We start from the raw sequence: 23,216 nt of genomic DNA, 5'->3' as shown, positions 1-23,216 counted from the left end.
AGGGAAGGTAAAGTACCCATATAGATCCAGCTTATCGCCCCCTCTGCACAAATACACACACACACACACACACACACACACACACACACACACACACACACCTGTTTAGCATATGAAGAATAGGAGTGAGAGGAGGGGGAACACACTGTTCTGCTGTGCTCTCCAGTTAGTCCCTGGGAGTGGAGGGAGCAAAAAAAGGGGGCTGTTGACTCAGGCTTCATTGGGATTAGCATTAGTATACTGGATGTGTCCCACCTTCCCTATGCCTGTACCAGTGTATACACCAACTAGCGCTGCCTGGGAGAGGAGGAGGAGGAGGAGGAGGAGGAGGAGGAGAAGGAGGATGCTAGACTACAGTAATGGTGTTTCACCTGGTGGCTGTCCCCAGGCACAGGCCTCATCTGTCACCCAGATTGGTGCATAATTCACCTGCAAACCAGCCTGCCGTCATCACTCACAGGGGACAGGCAGACTGGCTGCCCGGGTACACTGTTGGCAGCAAGCAACTCTGGCCCCAACAACTTCTCCCAGCAGCACAGCTGCCTGTGAAACAGGGATATTGATGTGGGTGACTGGCCTTCCTTCTGGTCCACCTGGAGCAATACCCTTTTTTGTCGTATTGACTAGAAGAGAAGAATGTAGATACAGTATGGTGCATATTGATTATGTTGATGTTTTTTTCCCTGATGTTTTTCAGATCTAGAATGGGTCTGCGTGTGTGTGTGTTTGTTTGTGTGTATGGGTGGCGTTTGTTGTGTGTGTGTGTGTGTGTGGTGTGTGTGTGTGTTTGTTGTGTTCAACACAACATCACTAATATTATACTTATGACGTAAAAGGAAAGCAGAATATAATTAGTGGTCATCAGTGAGTCACTGACCTGTTCCACCCACAGCAGAGCAGCCAGGTGAGAAAGCAGCAACATCGCCTACTGCAGAGGTCCAACATTTCTATTATTCAAAGAAATGATGAATACTAAGATTAGCGAATTGTTACAGCATAGAAACCTCCACCCATACTCATCACATTTCATTAGAAATCAACATTCAAGCCCATTTCTGAACTTCCCCCTCAGGTAAATGCTGTCTGCGTGCCTGAGCACAGTATCGACTCAACCTTGCGAGCGAGCGTGCGCGCCTGTGTGTGTGTGTGTGTGTGTGTGTGTGTGTGTGTGTGTATGTATGCGAGTGTGGGTGTGTATATATAGCCCATAATTTCAGTATAGCTCTTATCATAATTTCAGAGCTGCCTGTTATGTGCAGACAGTGTAGCTTGCTAAGTGTACCTCTCTCTGACCTACTGCTATTCCTTCTCCATGTTGACAGATGTGACGTTTGCTGCCAAGGGCTACTTTGATGCTCTGGTGAGGATGGGGGAGCTGGCCAGTGAAAGCCAAGGATCCAAGGATCTGGGTGAGTGGCAACTGTCAGATGTACTGGCCCACAGGGCTGGAGCTTCTCTAGGCCCATGAAATACTGGGAAACTCTGGCCTTTTAGGAATGGCATGTTGTGGAGGGCTGTATTTTTTAAATAACTACAGTATCCTGTATATCACACACACACACACACACACACACACACACACACACACACACACACACACACACACACACACACTGTCTTCCTGCTTTTGTGTAACAGAAATCAGAGCTGTTGAGGATTGTTTTTCCCTCTCGTGAGAATTTTGTGGGTTGGTGATGGGATTGTTTTTTAGTTTTTTTTTCAGTTACATTTCTATTTGCCTCCTCTCAGCCCGAAGCAATTGGTGCCTTTTTGAGGAAATAACTTTCCATTCTTATTCATAAGCACACACACCCTTCCTCTATTTGCTGGAGAAAATCCAATGACGGGTAACTATGGATACAATACTGTACTCCCCTCCCCGCATGGGAGAAGCCGGCGGATCACTGTATGCATCATTTATTTACTCTATAGAAAGGATCCACAAAAGGGACGGGTGAGATAATGTCTTCTGCAGACCTGCAGATTTGATTTCGTAAGGTCATTTCATTTTGTGACGAAAAGCAGTTGCCGCCTTCGATTCACTTCCACTCCAAAAATTAATTGGTTCTGCACAGAGGGATGTATAGGTGGAAGGGGGTGGTGGGGTGAGTGTACACCTACTCGTTCTCCTGTATGTGTGTGCGTGTCCTTGCCCCCCCCCCCCCCCCACCGCCCTGGTCAATTCATAAAGGATCAAAGGTAACAATAAGGATGACCAAAGCCACTCCCGCCCCCCCCCCCCCCCCCCCCCCGGACTGTTGCCGTGGCGACCGTCGGGACAGTTCAGTCGTATCTGCTATCTCCACCTCTTGGGAAATCAGCGTTTGTTTGAGGAGCTCTCATTGGCTTTCATTGGATTCGTCTCTCGGCTGATCTGTGTAGAACTAGCGGGTGGTTTTGTGGTTTTGACAGGTCTGGTTGATGGTAGTGTTAGAGCCTGGTTGGGCTAACCAAAGCCAGCCAGTTTAGGAGGACATGAAAGCCGTGACTATGTTTTATTCAGTAAGGGGATTTTACTCACACAGCCCTTTGAGGTTCTCCCATTGATTCCAGCAGTAATGTGTCGTCCTCCATACTCAGTCGGCCGTGTACGTACAGTAGGGCTCGTCAACATCCTCAGCTGAACTCTCTCTCTCTCTCTCTCTGTATGTGTATACAGTATATATATATATATACAGTATATATATATATATAAAATCTCAGAGAGAAAGAGAAGCCATTCCCATTTCTTTCAGCTCATTTTGAGATCTGTCATCTTACACCCCATTAGGCTCAGCTTCTCACTGGGGGAACATGGTGGAAGTTTCTTGACTATAGAGCTCTGCCTGTCAGAATCTATACGACTACATTGTGTGTGTGTGTGTGTGTGTGTGTGTGTGTGTGTGTGTGTGTGTGTGTCCGTTCATTCAGCCTCTGATTCACAAGCCTGTGTGAGAAAATGAAAACTGATTCCAGTCTTTCTACCTGTCGCCTGCAGGGATCTGTGTTCTAAAGGGACTAAACTCTATACTTGAAATGAGTCATCCATCCCTGGTTTGATTGGTGCGTGTGTGTGTGTGTGTGTGTGTGTGTGTTTCTGAGCTTAGCTTGAACATTTACACGCAGATGTTGATTTAACAACATCAACATGTTTATCATAATGATGGCAATGGTTTTCATTCCTATTCCCTGTTGCTATGTATAGAGTGAAGTATACCACACCCATGCGCTTTCCCCTGTTATGATGACTCCCTAGGGAGAGATCAGCAGTATTTTTGTTTCTCTCCACCTGTCAAACAAGGGTAAAATCCCCACCCAGAGTTCTTTTTACCATGATCTACAGTGAAAGGACCTGGGGTGAGGCTCAGGCATGGCATGCTAGCAGTTTCCTGTTACACAAACAGTGGTACAGAGAGCTCTCCAGAGAACCATAGAGTAAGTTGTGTGTTACAACATGGTTGTGTTCTTTAGTCTCTCTCTCAGACTGGCCAGACTGTCAAACCCATTAGCCTCTTTTTATCTGCTACTGTAATATCTCTCCGTTTGACCATTATGTATGGTAGGCCTACGTATATCTGGTGGTTTTGACAGGTCTGTCTCTGTGACGGTGTTAGAACCTGGTTGGGCTAACCTAAGCCAGCCAGTACTGAATCTGAAGCTTATTTAGATGCCGTAAGTAATGATATTATGATTGCCCATTGAGATTTATTGTGTGTGTGTGTGTGTGTGTGCGTGTGTGTGCGTGTGCGTGTGCGTGTGCGTGTGCGTGTGCGTGTGTGTGTGTGTGTGTGTGTGTGTGTGTGTGTGTGAGATGTGCATTCTGTGCCTGTTGAAGCCATGGGTGTTCAGTATGAAACTAACTGCAAATGGTCCCACCTACACATCAGAGACTTGACAGCTGCTCTCCAGCTCTCTCTCCCTTCTTCTCCATCTTCCACATGCATAATCATAATGCTTAGTGTGGAATGAAATTGCCCTTAGAAATAATATCCTCTTATGCTTTTCATTATCCACAGATCAACACCTATTCCCCAGCTTCTCCAGCATGTATACTGTTCTCATTATCACCACATTATGTGTGTGTGTGTGTGTGTGTGTGTGTGTGTGTGTGTCCTCTGCCTAGAGATGCTATCCTGTGCAGTCCTACTCCCACACACTTCCGCCCACATATCCTCCTCTTGGGTTAATCATCCCCTGTCACTCTCCCACCCACCACCCACTCACTGATGCCTGGCTTTCCCTCCCCCGTCTTGCACTTCTCTCCTCTCCTTCCCCCATCTCTCTCTATTCCTTTTTCCTTACCCTAAAATCTCTCCATTCTACTCTACCTCCTCCATCTCACTTCTTTCCCCATCCTTCTCCTCCCCTACCCTCACTTCACTTCACTCACTCATTCATGTCATGTGGAAGGATGATAAAAGGTGTAAGCTACTTATTACATAGCACTCTGTTTAATTGTGATAAGGAGGTTTGTAAAGGGTTTGTTAGCGTTATGATCATTAGTAGGGACAAGCTATGCTTTAGGTGTATTTATTCTACTCTGAAGTAAGTGCTTTGTTATTAATGATACTCTAGTGTCGTATTTAGCTCAGGTTCCCTCACATATCGCCAAGTGAAGAGTTCAGAGTTCCGCTGTACTGTTCTGTGTGCTAGCTCGTTAGCTAGCTAGCTCCACCCTGCCGTCCTACATGGTTCGTTTCAAATTCTGGAGCTATGCCACACACAGGGAGCAGTTGAACCCACTCATTGACCCCTCAGCCTCATACTGTGGAATACTGTCTCTTCCATTGGATTAAATAAGCATTTGTGCACAACAGGGTCTATGATAATTAACCACACACACACACACACACACACACACACACACACACACACACACTGCAGGTCACGTTTTATAAATACAGTTATGTTTCAAGGACCTGGAGGGTCATGTTAAGGACCATTAGACTGTAGTCATTCACATTCCCCATTCCCCGTTGTCTGATTTAGAACACGACCCCAAAACATCTTAAAAGTCTACTTATCAACTTCAATAACCTTGTCTGTCTACCGGTATTTCACCTCCAGAAAGTAATGTATGAATCAGTACATAGATATGTGCCATACTCTGACGTAGCTTGTAATTGTGCTGGGTAAGGGAGAACACAAAAACAACATCCAATATTTATTCATCTCTGCAAAATTTGTCTGAAAAACTGATTTGGCATAATTGTCTTTTTTAGGTTAATGGATCTGGGATGTGAGCGTTAAATTGCTGCGGGTAAATGGATGCTGGTAAATGGATGCTATTTGAGAGACTAAATGACAGTGTGGGTTTAGGGGAGAGGTTATTGGTGCTGAGTGATGCGTTAGGTGAACACACATGCACACACACACACATAGTGTGAACACACACTTACTTAACAGTCCTTTCTCCAGTTTTGGCCCACCTCTCTCTTACTCCAGCACCTGGCCCTGTTAGAATGGGAGCAGAGGAGCTCTTTTCTTAGCACTGCGCCACAATCCCAGGGGGTCCTGCCTTCTACTGCTCTATTTCAGACGGCCGCACTGCATTATGGGAAACCAGTGGCCCACACGCTCTCACTCATGCCGCCCTTCATTTGTTCCATGGGCTGGTACCGTATAGGTAAGAGCTCCGAAAGCACTGGGGGAGACCGCACACAGACATACACACGCACACACACACACACACAACCCTATACATTAATCATGTTTGTGAAGGCTGGCAAGTTGATGTGTTGTGGCACACACAAAACAACACACCAACCCAAACCTATCATCATACTGTACATGATGCTTGAACGGTGGCTGTTCTACATGCTGCTTGTGTGCTCGTCAACATCTGGTTACAGCACTTGCGAAATCTCAGACCTGGTTGGGCGTGTGAAAGTGCAAAAGGCTTTGATTCACTGTAGTTATATGGTTTGTTGCCTCCCACCCCTCCTCTGATGAGCATGGGAGAGCTGTGGGTGAAATTACCAGCTGTCTGATTGCCATTGTGTGGAGATTGGAGTTGGATCACACAGATGAGAGTACGGTACTTGCCATTTTTTTCATCCTTACCATCTCATCACAATAAGCATTATTATTCTCTCTCTCTCTCTCTCCCTCTCTCTCTCTCTCTCCCTCTCCCTCCCTCTCCCTCCCCCCATGTGTCTTTCTTCATTCCCCTGTTGTGTGTGTGTGTGTGTGTGTGTGTGTGTGTGTGTGTGTGTGTGTGTGTGTGTGTGCTCTCCTCCTGCCCTAAGGTTACATACATTCTGTAGCAGACACATTGCACTCAGCCCCCTGCTGCATTCTCTAACAGGTAGCTACATGACTCTGCTGTTTCCCATGGCCTCTGTACCTGTGTCTGAATGCAGCACAGTAGAGGCCTCCTGTGCATGATGTTGCCAGGGATTGAGTTGAAACCGTTGCAGGAGTTGCATAGCTATCTCTTTAGTGTTCGTTAGGTTTTAGAAATTGCTTTCTTTCTACTGTGTTTCTCTCTCTCTCTCGCTCTCTCTTTTCTTTCTCTCTCTCTCTCTCTCAATCTGTCATTTTCCCTGGACTGGTGCTAATCCCCTGTCTCTCATTCATCGTTTCCATTTTGCACTTCACACTCTTCCTTTCACAAGACACGTTCTCTGTCATGGGGGAGGGAAGGTGTTCAGGGGATCCCAGATTCTCAGGGCTCCACTCCACATACACCACACTACTGTATGCGCCTCTATCATTTCTATTGCTTTAATTGACATGCGCGGCTATAATTTGCATTTAAGACACACACACACATACACACACAACAATTTCTGTTACAATGAGTCACTTATCTTTCTGTCTTGGTTTCTGCATCACTCCTTCCATCACTACCTATGTACAATATTACCACCCCCTTTGTCATCGCTCTCTCTCTCTCTCTCTCTTTCTCACTCACTCTCTCACACTCTCACACTCTCACACTCTCACACACACACACACACACACACACACACACACACACACACTCTTCAGCCTGTTAAAGTGAAGCTGCTTGTAATGAGGTCACTTACACTTTTCAGTGAGAAGGAAAGGAGGGTATGTGCTCTACAGGGAGTACTCCAGACTCCACACTCCATTAGTACACTTGTAGTATGTGTGTTAATCTGTGAGAGTGACATCACCCTTATCATGCCATCATGCATGGCCCACCATCCACCCATCCACCAAAGAGATGGCCTCTGTCCTTGATACACCTCAGAGAGAGAGAGAGAGAGAGAGAGAGAGAGAGAGAGAGAGAGAGAGAGAGAGAGAGAGAGAGAGAGAGAGAGAGAGAGAGAGAGAGAGAGAGAGAGAGAGAGAGAGAGAGAGAGAGAGAGAGAGAGAGAGAGAGAGAGAGAGAGAGAGAGAGAGAGAGAGAGAGAGAGAGAGAGAGAGAGAGAGAGAGAGAGAGAGAGAGAGAGAGATGCATCTTCTCTGTCCCTCTGCTAGCCTGCTGTCTCTGTGCTGCTGTCTTACATGTCCTACATGCACCATGATGCTACCACAGGACAGTCTCTTATTGGGTCAGTAGGCTGTGTGTGTGTGTGTGTGTGTGTGTGGTGTTAATGCCACACACCTACATGTGCTTCCTCTATACAGGCTCCATCAATGAGGTCATTGGTAGAAGAAGTTGGATGTATAAAAGCAGGATATATTTAATCTGAGCCAGCAGACAGGCAATCTCTCCTTTTTCTGTCCTGCTTTTAAACTACAATCCATACGTTTACTGTAGTTTGTTTGTAGGGAACTACTGACAAACACATGCATAGACACACACACTGGGAATTTCAGCTGTTACCGGCATCTCACACATTATCAGTTGTCCCATTATCAGTTCCCATGGTGATACACCAGGTACAGTAACACAAATCTCTCCGCCTGTGAGACAGGGACCACGCTCATTGTTAGCCTAATAGATGGCCATGTACCATAATCATGTTGGAGAGTAAAGGAGGAGATCTTTAAACAGTGTTTTGTAACTTCACAACAGATGCCCTCAACTTCTCTCATGGCAACGACCCTAGCCTTAACCTGCTTACATGACAACCCATAGTGAATCCCAGGTGACCTTCACTTCACGGCTCTGTCTCTTTCTTCCTCCCTCTTTCTTCCTCCCTCCCTCCCTCCCTCCCTCCCTCCCTCCCTTCCACTACGGGTTTGTCCTGTTGGATTCCCACAGTCCTTCATGTCTTCCTTCCCATTGTGTGTAAAGTTGTGTTTAGTTGTGTGTGGGATGACTTTCTAGTTTCTATTGATCAAGGTGGGATTTACTGTACAACACATGATGTCATTACATGCCGGTCTTTATAAGCAGGATGGACAATAATATTATTATATCATATATTATGATAACAGGGAGATGGAACGTTGGCAAAGCAATGTTTCTGTTCTCTGGGTTATTTTTTTTACCCATGTGCTGAAAGGCAAGTGCACACTTGTTTAGCTGCAGGTGTTGAAGTGTGGGCACACACACACACACACACACACAAACACACACACACACACACACACACACACACACACACACACACACACACACACACACAGGCCTCTATTGTTCTCCATGAAATGATGGGTGTGGTTAGAGATGGGAGGGGAAATACTGACTAGTCCCTGAGCTGTGTGTGTGTGTGTGTGTGTGTGTGTGTGTGTGTGTGTGTGTGTGTGTGTGTGTGTGTGTGTGTGTGTGTGTGTGTGTGTGGTCCTTTCAGCCTGTCTGTCATATATTTGTATGGGGTTTTGCTGGTATGCGGACGTCCTTGTCAACCAGGCAGCTTTTGAACCAAGCTTCTCAGGTTGCTGCTTGCTGTTGGTTCATTGCACAACTGTGTCAAAGTTTCCTAATGACGCACTTTCTGGATCATTTCTTGATTTCTTTGCCATGACCATTACCTTGAGTGTACTGTCACACTGATTGATATCCTATTGCACCATGAAAATACACAAAGTTGCCATGGTAACAATGAACATTTCCATTGCAATGTCCTTCTGCAAATATCCACCTTATTTTTCTCTTGCATGTCATACTGGTTAAAATTAGACTTAATTAGTGTCTACTAAAGCACTCTTTAGTTCTCCAAAGTTTGTTCTCCAAAGTTCATCATAGTGGATTTCTGGTAGACCCTCTGCTCACGCCTCACGTACAGGGCGGTGCCCATATAATATATGGCTGAGATTTAGCCTTCCAGTAGACCTGTCAACCCACTAGGAGATGTGACAGCATGAAGATGGTGTGTAATGTATGGCAGTCCCATGGCTGCTCATTTGCTAATTGATCCAGCCACTAAGACTGTCTAACAGAATGCTTCGGTTTCTAAGCCTCTAGGGCTGTGATCAGGGATGAGTATCTGTAATCGGCTTAGCTGGCCTGCTAGGAGCTGACGGCGTGTTTTGGCCTGCTTTTGTACCTCTTGGAATCACAGGATATCAGTGCGTTACACTTGAAGAAAGAAAAAATACCACTCCCTCCTCAGGATGATGAGGTCATCATTCAGTGAAGTGGCTCCTTTTTGTTCTGCCATGCCACTTCCTGCTTTCAGACAATCCAGAGACATGCTGTTCTCATGGTCTTCTGGTCATGAATGTGGGGGTATGATAAGAAACCCAATGACAGAGATATATTGTGTATGTTGTCTCATGTCTCGAGTCTTGTACCAATATCAGTTGAGAGTGATTCTGATTCTGTACAGACTATCCCTACCCCCTATTGATATTGAGCAGGACTACAAGTCTACCTGAAATGCATGTTTTGATTTGAATGTATTATGGTAACAGTAACCTAGAACCGGCCACAACATTGAGTTCAGCCACAACATTGCAATTAACAATGGAGTATGTACTATGTATGGATAAGAGGTGGTTTTACCGTCACTCTGTTTTCACTTTCAGACGCGGTAAATCAGTCCAGTCATTACTGTTCGTCTGTCATTTCAGTAGATGAATGACCAATCTGCTTCGCTGCTCTTTTTGCTTTTGTCTTTTTAGTTTTTGGGACAGTAAAGTCTTAAAGTGTGTGCGTGTGTGTGTGTGTGTGTGTGTGTGTGTGTGTGTGTGTGGCTAATACACCTGTGCTCACTTATGTGCCATCTGTGTGTAGCAGTTTACATTGCACATATACTGTCTAATGACATGGTCACCAGTCCAAAGCCCATTGGTAAGAACGCAGATACATCAGAACATCAAAGATGGTTCTGAATGTTCTGAGCCCTCAGATTCCTCAAATGAGGCTATAAGAAAGTCAGTTCAAAGACTCCAAACAGGCTTTTAATCAATTAGTTGGCATGTTCTTAAGCAAGGGAACAGCACACAAACAAAGGAAGTACAAAGTTGATGTGCCCCACTCTAGTGTAATAGGCTATGGTGTAAATGTCAGCCTCTTTCCATCACTATCAGAAATGAGTTTATCATAAACTAGGAAAACTCATCTGTGGTGGGCAAGTCACAAATCCCGTTTTGGGTCTATTAATTTATTATTATTTTAATTTTTAATTTATTTATTTATTTATTATTATTATATATTTATTTTTAATATTGGAGTTCTTTAGTTTAGTGTAACTCTTCTGGTCTTTACTAAAGGGTTTTGGACTTGGTGAGGGAAACCAAACTTGTGTGTCTCATTCTCTGTGCTGTAGGTGTCTCTCACTGTCTCTCCAGGTCTCTCCTCTGTCCTTTGCTCAATCTAGATCTTTTGTTCCTTTTCTTTACAATGCACTGCATATTCAGAAGAGGCAGCATGTAGGTATATAAAACAAAAAATGACATTCCTGGCTGCATGACTCCCTCTCTTCTGTTTTTTGTTCACTCTCTTTTTCCTCCTCTTTTGTTTGGAGATTTGCTGTATCTTTCTGTACCTTCCATTAGTCATATTGCCAGTGTAAAGATTACCCAAGGAAGGCAAACTGTTTGATCTCCGCAAAACATCAGCAGCTATAAGCTTGAAGAGTTAGTACTTTTTTTTTTACTTAGGTAAGCACTTGGCTTGTACTCCCTTTTATGAAGTGCTTTATCTCTCTCAACTTGTTTTTAAGATTCCTTTCTTCTTGGTTTCCATTGTTTTCCTCCATATTTCTTTCTCTCCACTTAAATGTCCTTGTCATTGTTGTTGATTTCTCTGTTTTCTATGTTTCCTGTTGTGACACGACCAATGTTCCATCATGTCCGCCACCGTGTCCTCTATGTGTGTGTTTTTTCGGTGTTTGTGTGTTTCTTGTGTTGCTGCATGGGCTCTGTGCACGCTGGGATCTCTCTCTATCTCTGTCTTTAGTAGATGACTGTGTTTAGATCTTTCTCTCTCTCTCTCTTTCTCTCTCTGTAGGGGATGTGCTGTTTCAGATGGCTGAAGTCCACAGACAGATCCAAGTGCAGCTAGAGGAAATGGTTGGTATTCACATGACATAATGGCCACTACAGTTCTGTTTGTCTGAATGAGCCTTCTCCTCAGCCTCAGAGATTTTAGCTAGCTTGAGCCACAGTGTTTGTACTGTTTGGCAAAGTGATGTCATGGTTAACCCTTTTCTCTCCTCTCCATCTCACTCCAGTTGAAGTCCTTCCACAACGAGCTCCTCTCTGAGCTGGAGAAGAAGGTGGAGCTGGATGCTCGTTACCTAACTGTAAGTATCTGATTGGCTCCCATTGTCCTGATCTCCGCCTCTTTCTACACCACCCAGGATTGCCAGGATACCCTATGTTCCTTACTACACTTCAGAGAAGTAGGTCTCTAGGGCTACGATCATGTGTACCGGCCTAATTGGCAGTCATGTGGGCCACATTTGAAGCTTTTTTTCAAATGGCAATTCTTTAGGGTTATGATGCTTTGAATGTACCCAACCATTAAGGGAGGAAAATTACAACCAAACAGTTCCTGCAGTGTGTGTAAGTGTCTGTTGTGTAGAGCTGGCCTCTGAGTGAGTGATATCTTTAGAACGAGTGGGCAGCAGCCGCGCTGTGGTGCAGCAGAGCTGTACGGTAGAGGGATGGGGGTGGTGGTGTTGTCATCATTCACTATTGTACTCTGATGAGTAGATCCGATTAGGCTCTTGCTAAAACACCCGCTGGTCTCCCTCACTGCCGACACACACACACACACACACACACACACACACACACACACACACACACACACACACACACACACACACACACAGTTAGGAGTAACTGGACAAAGGACCATGTGGTCAGTCAGTCATGGTGATCTCAGTCTAAATGTTGTGACCAACATATTCTAGGATGTGGAGCTTCTGATGTTCTGCTATTCATAGCCAGTTATCACACTGGTTGTCTGTCCTTTTTTCAACAATGCATCTTTTGTTTTTCTCTGTAGACTATGGCTCGTCTATGTTCTTGGAACTGTTATGAAATAAGGGTCTTATGATCATCGACAGCTAGCCTAAACGAGTCTCACTTTTCCCACAATCAGCCTCTGTTGATGATTGTCTCAATCGATCAGAGAACAGGGATCAGTTGATCCTCTCTTAATCCATCTGCCAATTATTTCATTCAGCAGGCTTTTTACCAGCTGCACTTTCTAGACTGCAGTCAGCAGCCAAAATATGCATGCATTTTCTTTCTGTCTGCTCTCCCTGGGTATTAAAATGTCATCCTTTCAATTTAATGAATTCCCCAAAAATCACATCAGCGATAATAGCGATAATTTTGCTTTGTGCTTTGTGAATTATTAATGTCGGCAGTGAGTCATTTTCAAAAAACAAAGGAAAGCAAGCCATTTTGTGAGACAGAAATGCATGCTTATGGTCCACACTCCCTCTCTCTCTTTCTCTCTCTTTCTCTCTCTCTCTCTCTCTCTCTCTCTCTCTCTCTCCCAGTCTACCTCTCTCTCTCTCTTTCTCTCTCTCTCTCTCTCTCTCTCTCTCTCTCTCTCTCTCTCTCTCTCTCTCTCTCTCTCTCTCTCTCTCTCTCTCCCAGTCTACCTAACAGATCATTTTGTTAAATCATTTAGCGTCACACACATCACATTCTCTCAGTGTATTAAGGTTCAAACTGTTTGTAATCACAATTAATCATGCTATTCTGATGTATCTCCAAAATTAACACATGATTGAGAGCCATGGTTATAGGCTTAGACAATGGGGATGAAAGGGCTTCAGTGTGCTAATAAACACTCAGACCTCATTGGTTCTCAGTTCCCCAGATACTAGCCTCTATTAGCCTTACATGACCCTACAAACTGAACACAAACTTCTCATAAGACTACAGTGTGACCTATTTCACTATGTTGATGCGCCTTGGGGTGGTTTTCGGGGTGGGATGGAATTTACAAATTATTTTACAAATTGTCCATAGCTTGAGGTCCCACATTGGCTCCAGTGTCTATGGGGAGGTCTAACTCTGAGGTCATGTAAAAATGTCTAACCCCTGTTGATCATCTACTCTCTATCGCCCCTGTCAGGCCGCGTTGAAGAAGTACCAGGTGGAGCACAAGAGTAAGGGCGAGAGCCTGGAGAAGTGCCAGGCGGAGCTGAAGAAGCTACGCAGGAAGAGCCAAGGCAGCAAGAACCCTTCCAAATATGGAGAGAAGGAGATGCAGGTCAGTCACTAAAGAGGGCGTGAGTGAGGGGGGCAACATGTACACTTACAACTACACTATATACTTTGGATAATCACTGAGTAGTTCTAATGTGGCCAGGCACATTGTCCGGTGGTTAGTTATACGTTAAAGTAATTAGAAGACTAAATAATAATGATTAGCACTGAGTTTCACCTCAGCTGTGAAAACTTGCACTTATAATAATGCAGATTCAGTGCAAAAGAAGAAGAAGAAGAAGCAGGAAAGGGGGGGGGGGAGTATTCTGGACACACCAATGTGCCCTGAGTGGGTTAGGGACTGGAAGAGAGCGGAGGATTGGGTATGAGAGCTGTACATGCCACACAACAGCCAGTGTATTACTCTGTCAGTGTGCTACATACACACCCTCGATCAGGCAAATCAAATCGCAATCGGTGATTACTTGATCAAGTCAGCTATTCGCTTGGCAGGGCACGACTCATATTATGGTGGTGTTTGCAGAGCGTGTGTGCGAATGTGAGTGTGTCACACTGGCTTATCAGTCATGGAAACAGGCTCGACTCCAGTTACTGTTCCTCCTGGGTTGGGCTGAGAGAGCACTGGAGCAGGTCTTTCAGCAGGCCTGAGCCTGAAGGGTAATTACAGAGTCGGTGTTAGAGCTGCCTCTAGGACTGAGGAGTGACCAGCCATGACAGGGTTTGGACGCTTTCAACAAATCGATGGCAGGACCAGGACGCTCTGCTGCCTACAGAATGTTCCAGAAGGCTGTTTTTATGCTTTACCAGGCATATAAAACCTTGTCCGTTTTACGGTCCCCCTGTTACCATTCTCCTGAGACGAAGGCAGCCCCTGAAACCCTCCCCATTCCTCCATTGCCGCTCTCCTTTTATGTCTAATTTAACCCTAACCCTCCATTTTCCTTTACTCTCCTTCTCTAGCGAGAGGGACAGTCTGATTGAGCCTGCCCCCCAGCCTGTTGTATTGGCTTTGTGTCTCAGTCCCAGGGGGAGGAATAGTTTCTGTGTCTCTGTATGTGTGTCTATGCTTGTCATGTGTACATGTACATGCTGTAGGTCCTGGTTTATGTAGAAGGTTCAGACATCGAGGAAAAGTTTCCCCCCAGGGTCACACAGGGATATGAGCGTGTTGATGCAGGTACCCATGTTCTCTATGGGTGGAGTTCCCTTGTGACTCATCAGCCTTAGTTTCACTACACTTCCATAGTATTCTCATGTTCAGTATTTGGTCGACAATCATTTGCATTAAATAACTGCCGAACTCTGTGACCCATTGACCCCACTAGACGCTGGGTGTTTTTCCCTGGTGATGCTCTCCCAGGCCTGTACTGCAGCCATCTTGAGTTGTTTGTTTTGAGAACACTTTGCCTTAAGTCTCCTCTTAAGCGAATGAAATGCATGCATTTCAAATACCGTTTAAATAAAAGCGAAGAATCTCAACTTTAACCTCATAGTAATTGTTTCATTTCAAATCCAAACTTTTGGTAGAGCCAAAATAAGAAAAATACTTCCCTGTCCCATTACTTACACAGGGCACTGTATGCAAATGTAGACTGGTTCAGCGCTATACCTGAATATGTATGGTGTTGTTAAACGACCATCTGGCACATTGATTCACGTAGTCCTTATGGTTTGTGACTGATTGGACCCACCACCACATTATCCCCAACTCACCCGGTCCCCTACTCCAACTGTATTGCACTCTACCAGTGAAAAGCAATCTCCCTCGTCATTTCAAGGCCGCTCAATTTTGACTGATTATATCACAGTTGTGGGCGAACGAAGGAAAAGTCAACTAATTTGTGCCGGAGCCCCATAGGGAGAATGAAGCAGAGACCGCCTCACGGGGTGGTGTGCACTGTAAGACTCAGCTAGCTACAATAGCAAGGCTGAGCAGGATAGAAAAGCGTCATTCATCAGAATATCATGTTCAACGTCATGTTTTCTGTTATCTTCTCTTGCGTCATTAAAAAAGAAAAAGATGAAAAGGTTTTCTTCTCCTCCCTCCCTCGCTCCCTTCCTCCCTTTCCTCGGCTCTTCCTCCAGACCCGCGCGGCAGGTGATCTCATCAATGGTTGAAGCCCCTGTGAAGATGCTAATTACCTATTTATGTAGAAAAGTGGAATAGACTTAAAGAGGGATCTCATAAAAGATAAATGACTGTGAGCGCACCAACTGTTAATGACAGCTAGGACAAGATTGCTTACTGATTCATGAGAAAACACGAAGAAACTCTTCAAAAATGTAATTCAAATTCAGTGTGGATGAAAGGAAGGTTATTTTTTAAGTGGGGATGGTTAGTCTACTGGGGTGACATAACATTCAATGAGCATTTTGGTATGAGAGCATGCGTGCGCACACAGTCGCACACACACACACACACACACACACACACACACACACAAAATACTAATGTACAGTATGGGTTCATTGATTGTAGATGAGGTCATCATGTCCCTGGGTGATAATAGGAGTAGATACAGCACTACCATGTCTAACAGAGTACGGAATAACATTAACATACTGCTGATGACTGAGAAAAACAATAACAGTTCTAATCAAGTCTTGTATGTGCAGGGAAAATGAGATCTGAATCCCTGTAGGAGGAAGAAAGACAAACATCTGTGTTGTTCAAGTCCTCAACTGCACTGTCTACGCCTAGGGGAAACAGTCCTCCCCTGTGCTTCTCATGACTAGGAGCTATGGGAGCATACACTACTTCACACAGTCAATGAAACTAAAATTTGGTGTAGTTCCCCAGGTGCACCGCCACTGTGACACAACCACAGTGACGCATGCACGCACGCACGCACACACATTTTTTATAAATTTTATGGGTAGAGCTTTCTATACTGTAACAACTAGCTATTCTCTAACAGTGCTGACGGCTGATATATAACGAGAGGTCTGATATATAACGAGAGGTCTGATATACTGTATAATGAGAGGCCCTTCCCAGGGTGGTCTTTGTGTTGGATTCCATTCTTTGACCTTTTTTTAGTGCGTGACAAAACTGGCCTGTGCAGAGACGACAAGAAATACACCGGCTCAACAGCTCAGATTATTTCCCAGAATTCCCAGAGTGGCTGGAGGTAGCATAGATTAAGAACTGTTCTATCACTATGGTAGCTGGCCTACGATGTCATCCACGCACTGACTAGTGTAGTTGGAGGGATAGCCCATGTGGGAGGCCAATACCCAGTCTTAGAGGGGGGGGAATTACACTTATCCTAGTCTGGTGTTGCCATCCTCCATAATCTTCCATTCGCCCTGCATACTGGAGATGAAGACTGAAGTCATCCCAATGTTACAGTAGACTGGTCTGGTCCCTGTAGGCTGACCGTCACTAGGCTAATTGTCAGTGTCAGCAGCACAGTGCTCACTCGCTCGCTCTACATGCTCTTCCAGATACTCTTCCCACCCATCCCTCTGTCCTCACACAGCCAAAACAATGACATACACTGCTTACGAACACAGTCTTGCTCTCTCTCTCTCTCTCCCTCTCTCTCTCTCTCTCTCTCTCTCTCTCTCTCTCTCTCTCTCTCTCTCTCTCTCTCTCTCTCTCTCTCTCTCTCTCTCTCTCTCTCTCTCTCTCTCCCACCCTTTCTTTTTCTCGTTCTCTTATCTCTCTCTGCTATCCTATGAGTCACACTGCACACTGCAGAGTCTCTATGTAGAACTTTCCCGGCCAAGAGAAGAGAGAAATAGAAAAGAAACAAGCTGCCTGGCTGATTGGAATTCCTCCCCTCATGATCACGTTTTGTACTGCATACTGCGCCTCTGACGTGACTGTCTTTGTATGCCTGTAAAGGACTGAAGACATAAGCGTTTGTTCTACACCCTAACGTCAAACAACTCTCTGGCTCTGCAGGGGGGCAGAATGACTCCTCCATTCTCTTCATCTTTAGCTTCTCCCGTTCACCAGTTCCAAGTCCACTCCCAGGATTTGGAATGGTGTAGGTGGACTGCATCGTATGGTGGCTGCTCTCTAATACACAAGCTATTCCACCCAAATATATTTTGATCTAGCTAGATCTAGTTTTTAGATTCCACCACAATTGTAATTCCAAACAAGTGACTCCTCATTAATCCGTGTTGTAGCAGTGCCCACTAGTGGTGAGAGTGAGATGAAACTGATGGTTATTCCCCACTCACACCTGAGCCCACCATGTCGCCATGCGAAGGGACATTTGGAACAGGGTAGGTTCTCTCTACTGTGCACTGAACGGGTCATTGGTGTGTGTGTGTGTGTGTGTGTGTGTGTGTGTGTGTTTTTTTTTGTTTTTTTTAAGGCTGTCACCATGTGACTGACCCACACTCTGTCATCATGTTTGCCAAGTGGTTTATCCAGATTAAACACTTGTTTTTGTCACCTTTACATAAGTGTTCCACTTCCTGCCCATGGACAGCAGCACAGAATGCAGGGAGGAGATCCACACACACACACACACACACACACACACACACACACACACACACACACACACACACACACACACTCCCTGCTCTCCCCTCTGCTAAATGATACTAAACCTAATCAAGAGTTTCACCAGCTACAGTGAACAGAACATGTTCAAGCTGCAGGTTAATAGCCCATACCATGCACATATGTACCAGGGGAAATTATCAGATCTTTTTGATTAATTACCTTTGGTTTTGACATGGGAATCCTTTATTATCTGTGGGTTATTCTGAGTCATTAAGCCCATGGACTGAGAAAGGCTGCCATTAATTGTGGCTGGTGGAGAGGGAGAACAGAGAGTGTTGGAAGGCTCATTAAGAAAATGTCTGTCACATTGCTGGGATATAAAGTCAATAAAAAAACGTGGAGGCCTGCAGGGAGCCCCTCTTCTGTTCGGAGGAGGAAATGGCATTAGAGGTGTGTGTGTGTGTGTGTGTGTGTGTGTGTGTGTGTGTGTGTGTGTGTGTGTGTGTGTGTAATGAGCTCACTAATGGCGCTGACATTTCTGTGAGAGAGAGCTCATGCTGGGATAAGGTGCCAGCGCAGGCACCACACTGATGAGAGGGAGAGAGAGACTGGGAGGAAAGCCAGGGATCAGAGCTGTGACCCTTTGTTCCAATACCAATAAAGACATGAGCGCGTGTGCACACACACACACACACACACAGGCCTGTAACAATTTTGCTGTACAATTAATTGTCTCCGAAATAATTGCGATTAACAATATCATTGTTTCACTGTAATGTGACCCAGATAATGTAATAACACAGCAACCTATGAAGTAAGCCATGCCTCTTTATTATCATAAAACGTATTTTTGAAGAAAAAAAAATCTAACCTCATCAATAAAAAAGGGACTGTGTGTCATGTAGTTATGTGTTTTTAGCATGTTCATGTTCTATCAGCATGTTGTGATGTGTTTAACATGCAGAGCAGCTATCTAGCTAACGCGATGTCCTTTGTTGTTAACCAGCTAGCTAGCTAGCGTGTTGGAGCTCAGTCAAAATTGTCATTAAACACTTATTTCATAATTGTTACAGGCCTACACACACGTGAACGTGTATGCATAGAGGGGGTTATCTACTGTATACCTTTTTGGATTCATATTGAAAGTCATCGTTTTTGACATCTGTGTTTTTTCCCTCCAGTTTGTGGAGACCATCAGCAGTAAGCAGAGTGAGTTGGACACCTTCATTGCCGAGGGTTACAAGACAGCTCTGTCTGAGGAGCGCCGGAGGTACTGCTTCCTAGTGGACCGCCAGTGTGCCGTGGCCAAGAACAGCAGCGCCTACCACGGCAAGGTAAGCATAATACATGAAGGGCCCAGAAGATGGGATTCGACATCATTGTTGACCTCGGGTGTGTAGTATGAATATCCTGCGGACCAACCTGAGAAATTTTTTCCCCGTCAAAACAAATTCAGTCTGGCCCCAGGCTCCCATAAGCAGGCCATGTACTGGAACTGGGCATCTAACCAAAGAGTCTCTTTGTACAATCAATTGTCTGTGCCCTTGGCCTTGGGTCATCTTAGCACTTCATTTGTCCAGGCAGATTTTTGTTAGGGGTAGTTTAATTGATTCAACTGATCAAATATTAATAGTCTTTAGTCATAATAATATGTTTTCATTCTCCATTATGGGAGAGGAGAGTATGTAAGAAGAAGCTTGTCTGGCTAGATTAGCAATTTTGCTTGTGTATAATGCGGTGCCTGCATGTGTAATGTGACCTTGGGTAATGGAGTGCACCTGTCTCCTGAGTTTACTGGTTGGTTGGTGCTGATAGGCTTATGAGAGGGGAGGTAGCATGTGTCTGTGTGTCTGTGTGTCTGTGTGTCTGTGTGTCTGTGTGTGTGTGTGTGTGTGTGTGTGTGTGTGTGGCAGTGGTTTCAAGAACATGGAGTCCAGCCACTAATCAGTGTGGGGGAGTGTGTGGGAAGAGTTAACCTAGGGCGCACTGAAGAGCTCTCTCTTACAGAGAGTGTGTGTGTCTGTGTACAGTACAGTATATGTCCATGGAGCTCTCTGCTAGAAGAGATTCATCTAGAGCAGTTGTGAGTCACTATGGACAGTGGGCGGTTCTTCATAGATACAGCCCTGGTCCCCAGTGCTGCCCACTCAACCGCGTACCGCAGTGATGTAGGGGTCAGAGGTCAGGGACACACAAGGAAGCTGATGTCTAAGCTGAATGGGACTGGAGGAAGGAGATGGAACATTACCATAGAAGTCTTCAAGGAAATGATGAATAGTCTTAGATAAGAGATGGCGGATGTTGAATTGTACCGAGGTTGTTGCAACACTGAATGCATTTCAAGGAAGTAGTCATAACTCTTAAATCTCATGCGAGCAACAAAACAACTATGGTTCCATGGGTAACCTTAGTCAACAGCCACAGCGATGATGTATCACTTATACCTAACCTCTCTCTAACGTGTGTGTGTGTGTGTGTGTGTGTGTGTCTCCAGGGCAAAGACCTGCTGACCCAGAAAATCCCTGTGTGGCAGCAGGCCTGCTCGGACCCCAACAAGCTCCCAGAGAGGGCCATGCTCCTGGCCCAGCAGATGGGCTCAGGAGGGGGCACCCTGGGGGGCTCCAGCCCCCTGCACAGCTCCAAGACCAACCTGGTCATCTCTGACCCCATCCCAGGGGCCCAGCCTCTGCCCGTGCCCCCAGAGCTGGCTGTCTTCATGGGCAGCGGGCTGGGACACCAGGCGGTGAGTGTTTTGGTCGTTGTATAATAAACTCTCCATACACCACGGAGACCCAGATGGTTCTACAGGGGGGGTCAACGGATACTGGTTGATTGGAGCAAGGAATTATATATGTTACGGTACATGTGGGAAAACTAGTCTTAGGTGTTAGGGTGCTAGGGTTAGGGTTAGACATGCCAGCATGTACCAAGTCGACATTTTATGCTGCCATGTCCCCGGAAATGCCGACATAAACCGTTTTCCCACATGTACCGTGACATATACTCCCAACAGATGGGGTCTCTTGCAGTGATTTCTAGGATTTGTTAAATACTCAAGCTTTGTGTTTAGGCTTGTAATCTTTGCATGTATTTTCTCAATCTGTTGGGAGCTTGTACAACAGCTGGGAGTGTAGTACTTGGTGTGTGTCAAGTTTGTAACGTTTTTCTCTATTTCACAACACTGGGAGAGCAAATAACAATCTAAATCTGACTGTCATCAGAAGCACCTCTGGCTCTTGGTCTTGGAGGAAAGCAAACACTTGTTTCCATACAGCAGTCTTAATGATGGCTCTTATTAACGAGCCATTTAAAAGTACTCCGCAGGCCAAGTAGTGAACTGTAGACTTGAGAACAGAATCTATGAATATCAATTCCCAGACAGCTCTAAGCCTCGAGCCCCATATCATTTATTCAAATAACTTTTTTGAAAGAGAGAACTTTCCTACAGTACTATTCATTCGGTGTTCATGAAATATTATCACTAATGCATAAACCTTAAGAGTCTTTCTCTGTACAATACAGTCTGAATTGAACAGAGCTGAGCCCTCTGTAAGTTATTGGCTTTGTGTTATGTGAGTTCTATGAATCATACAGTCTTATTAATATGTTTTATTTTAATATGTCTTCATGTTTATGTGGTTCCAGAGGCTGATGGGTCCAGACGGGATGTCCATGGTGAACGGGACGACAGGGGTCCATGGTGAGGAGTACTGGCCGGAGGCGGGTGTGAGTGTGTCTCAGGTCAGGCCATCCTCTCCCCATTCCCAGATTGGGCCTCCGCCCATGTCCCTACCCCAGCCTCAGAGACAGGTCAGCGAGGTCTACTCCAACACCCTGCCTGTCCGCAGGCCTGCCCCCGCCAAGAACAAGACGTCTGTGGGTAAGACAACCATCTAGGACCTGGTAGTCTCTAGATCAGCGTCACGGTTGTTGTTTGAATGTCAGTTTCTGCTCCCATCTCATTTGGGAGTCTTTTAAAAAAAATAATCCCGTATCCCCATTCATAAAGGCGGGACTGAACTGATTCGGCTGAACGAAAGTAGAGGCATTACTTGTTCAGGCCTCTCTCAGGACCCGATGCAGTAAGTCACAGAACGTTTGGTGACACTACTTTGGCCTCTCCCCTACCTCCCGCCTCCCCCTCCCCAGGTGAGACCCGTACGCTGCCCAGGTCCAGCTCCATGGCTGCGGGACTGGAGAAGAACGGGCGCTCCCGTGTCCAGGCCATCTTCTCCCATGCTGCCGGCGACAACAGCACCCTGCTCAGCTTCGCTGAGGGTGACATCATCACCCTGCTGGTGCCCGAGGCCCGTGACGGCTGGCACTATGGAGAGAACGAGAAGAACAAGCTGTGAGCAATGGACACACTGGCGACGGACGGACACACACACACACACACACAGAAAGATGTCTATTTCACATGAAAATGCATTGAATGAGCGGTTTGATGGAGTTTATTCCAACATTTGACTCTTTCTTTCCGTCAGGCGTGGTTGGTTTCCCTTCTCCTACACACGTGTGCTGCCAGAGAGTGAGAATGAGAAGCTCAGAGTGAAGTAAGTGTGACACTGACAGGAAATGGACTGTAGACTGCATGGCATGCTCTGTCTGTAATCAATGAGACGTGTATCCTTTAGATAAACACATTCATCAGGGTTTTGATGAGTGCTCTCATCAAGATGTTACACTTTGAAAAGAGTGAGTGTGAGTGTGTGTGAGTGTGTGTGAGTGTGTGTGTGTGTGTGTGTGTGTGTGTGTGTGTGTGTGTGTGAGTGTATTCGTGTGTCTGTGTGTTCGTGTGTGTGTGTTCGTTTGTGTGTGTGTGTTCGCGTGTTTGTGTCAATGCCAGTCCTCTGACCTCTCTGTCCCTGCCCTCCAGTCTGCACCATGGAAAGAGCAGCAGCACAGGGAATCTGTTAGAGAGAGATGACATGTCACTGCCCATGCCCGACTATGGCCTGACCGCCCGCCTGCTGGCACAGAGCCTGGCACAGTCACGTCCTCCTACACGCCCCTACAGCATGGCAGGCTTCACCACACAGGTAGGCACACGTGTAGAGAGACACACACACACACACACACACACACACACACACACACACAATGTTATCTACTGATGACTTGAGTCTGGCTCATTGTCCTGCCACTACAATGTGTGATGAGTAATACTGCAGTATCTGATGGGGATATGAAGGTCTGTAGTGCCACCTGCTGGATATATTCTTGTAAAGCAGTTTTACATGTTAGTTCATTACTGTACTGTATGATA

At 45.6% G+C, this 23,216-nt stretch overlaps 1 protein-coding gene across 1 annotated transcript in view; it reads left to right on the top strand.

The window, feature by feature from the left end:
• The window catches only part of LOC308151138 (BAR/IMD domain-containing adapter protein 2-like), a 45,468-nt gene that overhangs the window by 15,575 nt on the left and 6,677 nt on the right, over nt 1–23,216 (top strand). Inside the window, exons 3-12 of the mRNA XM_080523960.1 lie at nt 1,323–1,409; nt 11,294–11,355; nt 11,517–11,588; nt 13,385–13,522; nt 19,129–19,281; nt 20,442–20,690; nt 21,593–21,827; nt 22,097–22,298; nt 22,435–22,503; nt 22,827–22,989. Of these exons, the coding sequence (XP_080380086.1) occupies nt 1,323–1,409; nt 11,294–11,355; nt 11,517–11,588; nt 13,385–13,522; nt 19,129–19,281; nt 20,442–20,690; nt 21,593–21,827; nt 22,097–22,298; nt 22,435–22,503; nt 22,827–22,989 (1,430 nt within the window). The remainder of the gene's footprint in view (nt 1–1,322; nt 1,410–11,293; nt 11,356–11,516; nt 11,589–13,384; nt 13,523–19,128; nt 19,282–20,441; nt 20,691–21,592; nt 21,828–22,096; nt 22,299–22,434; nt 22,504–22,826; nt 22,990–23,216) is intronic.

Source organism: Nansenia antarctica (genome assembly GCF_963989245.1).
Source record: "Nansenia antarctica genome assembly, chromosome: 2".
NCBI classification, from domain to species: domain Eukaryota; kingdom Metazoa; phylum Chordata; class Actinopteri; order Argentiniformes; family Microstomatidae; genus Nansenia; species Nansenia antarctica.
Note: the sequence above shows the minus strand (reverse complement) of the source record. Positions and strands in the feature narration are given on the sequence as shown.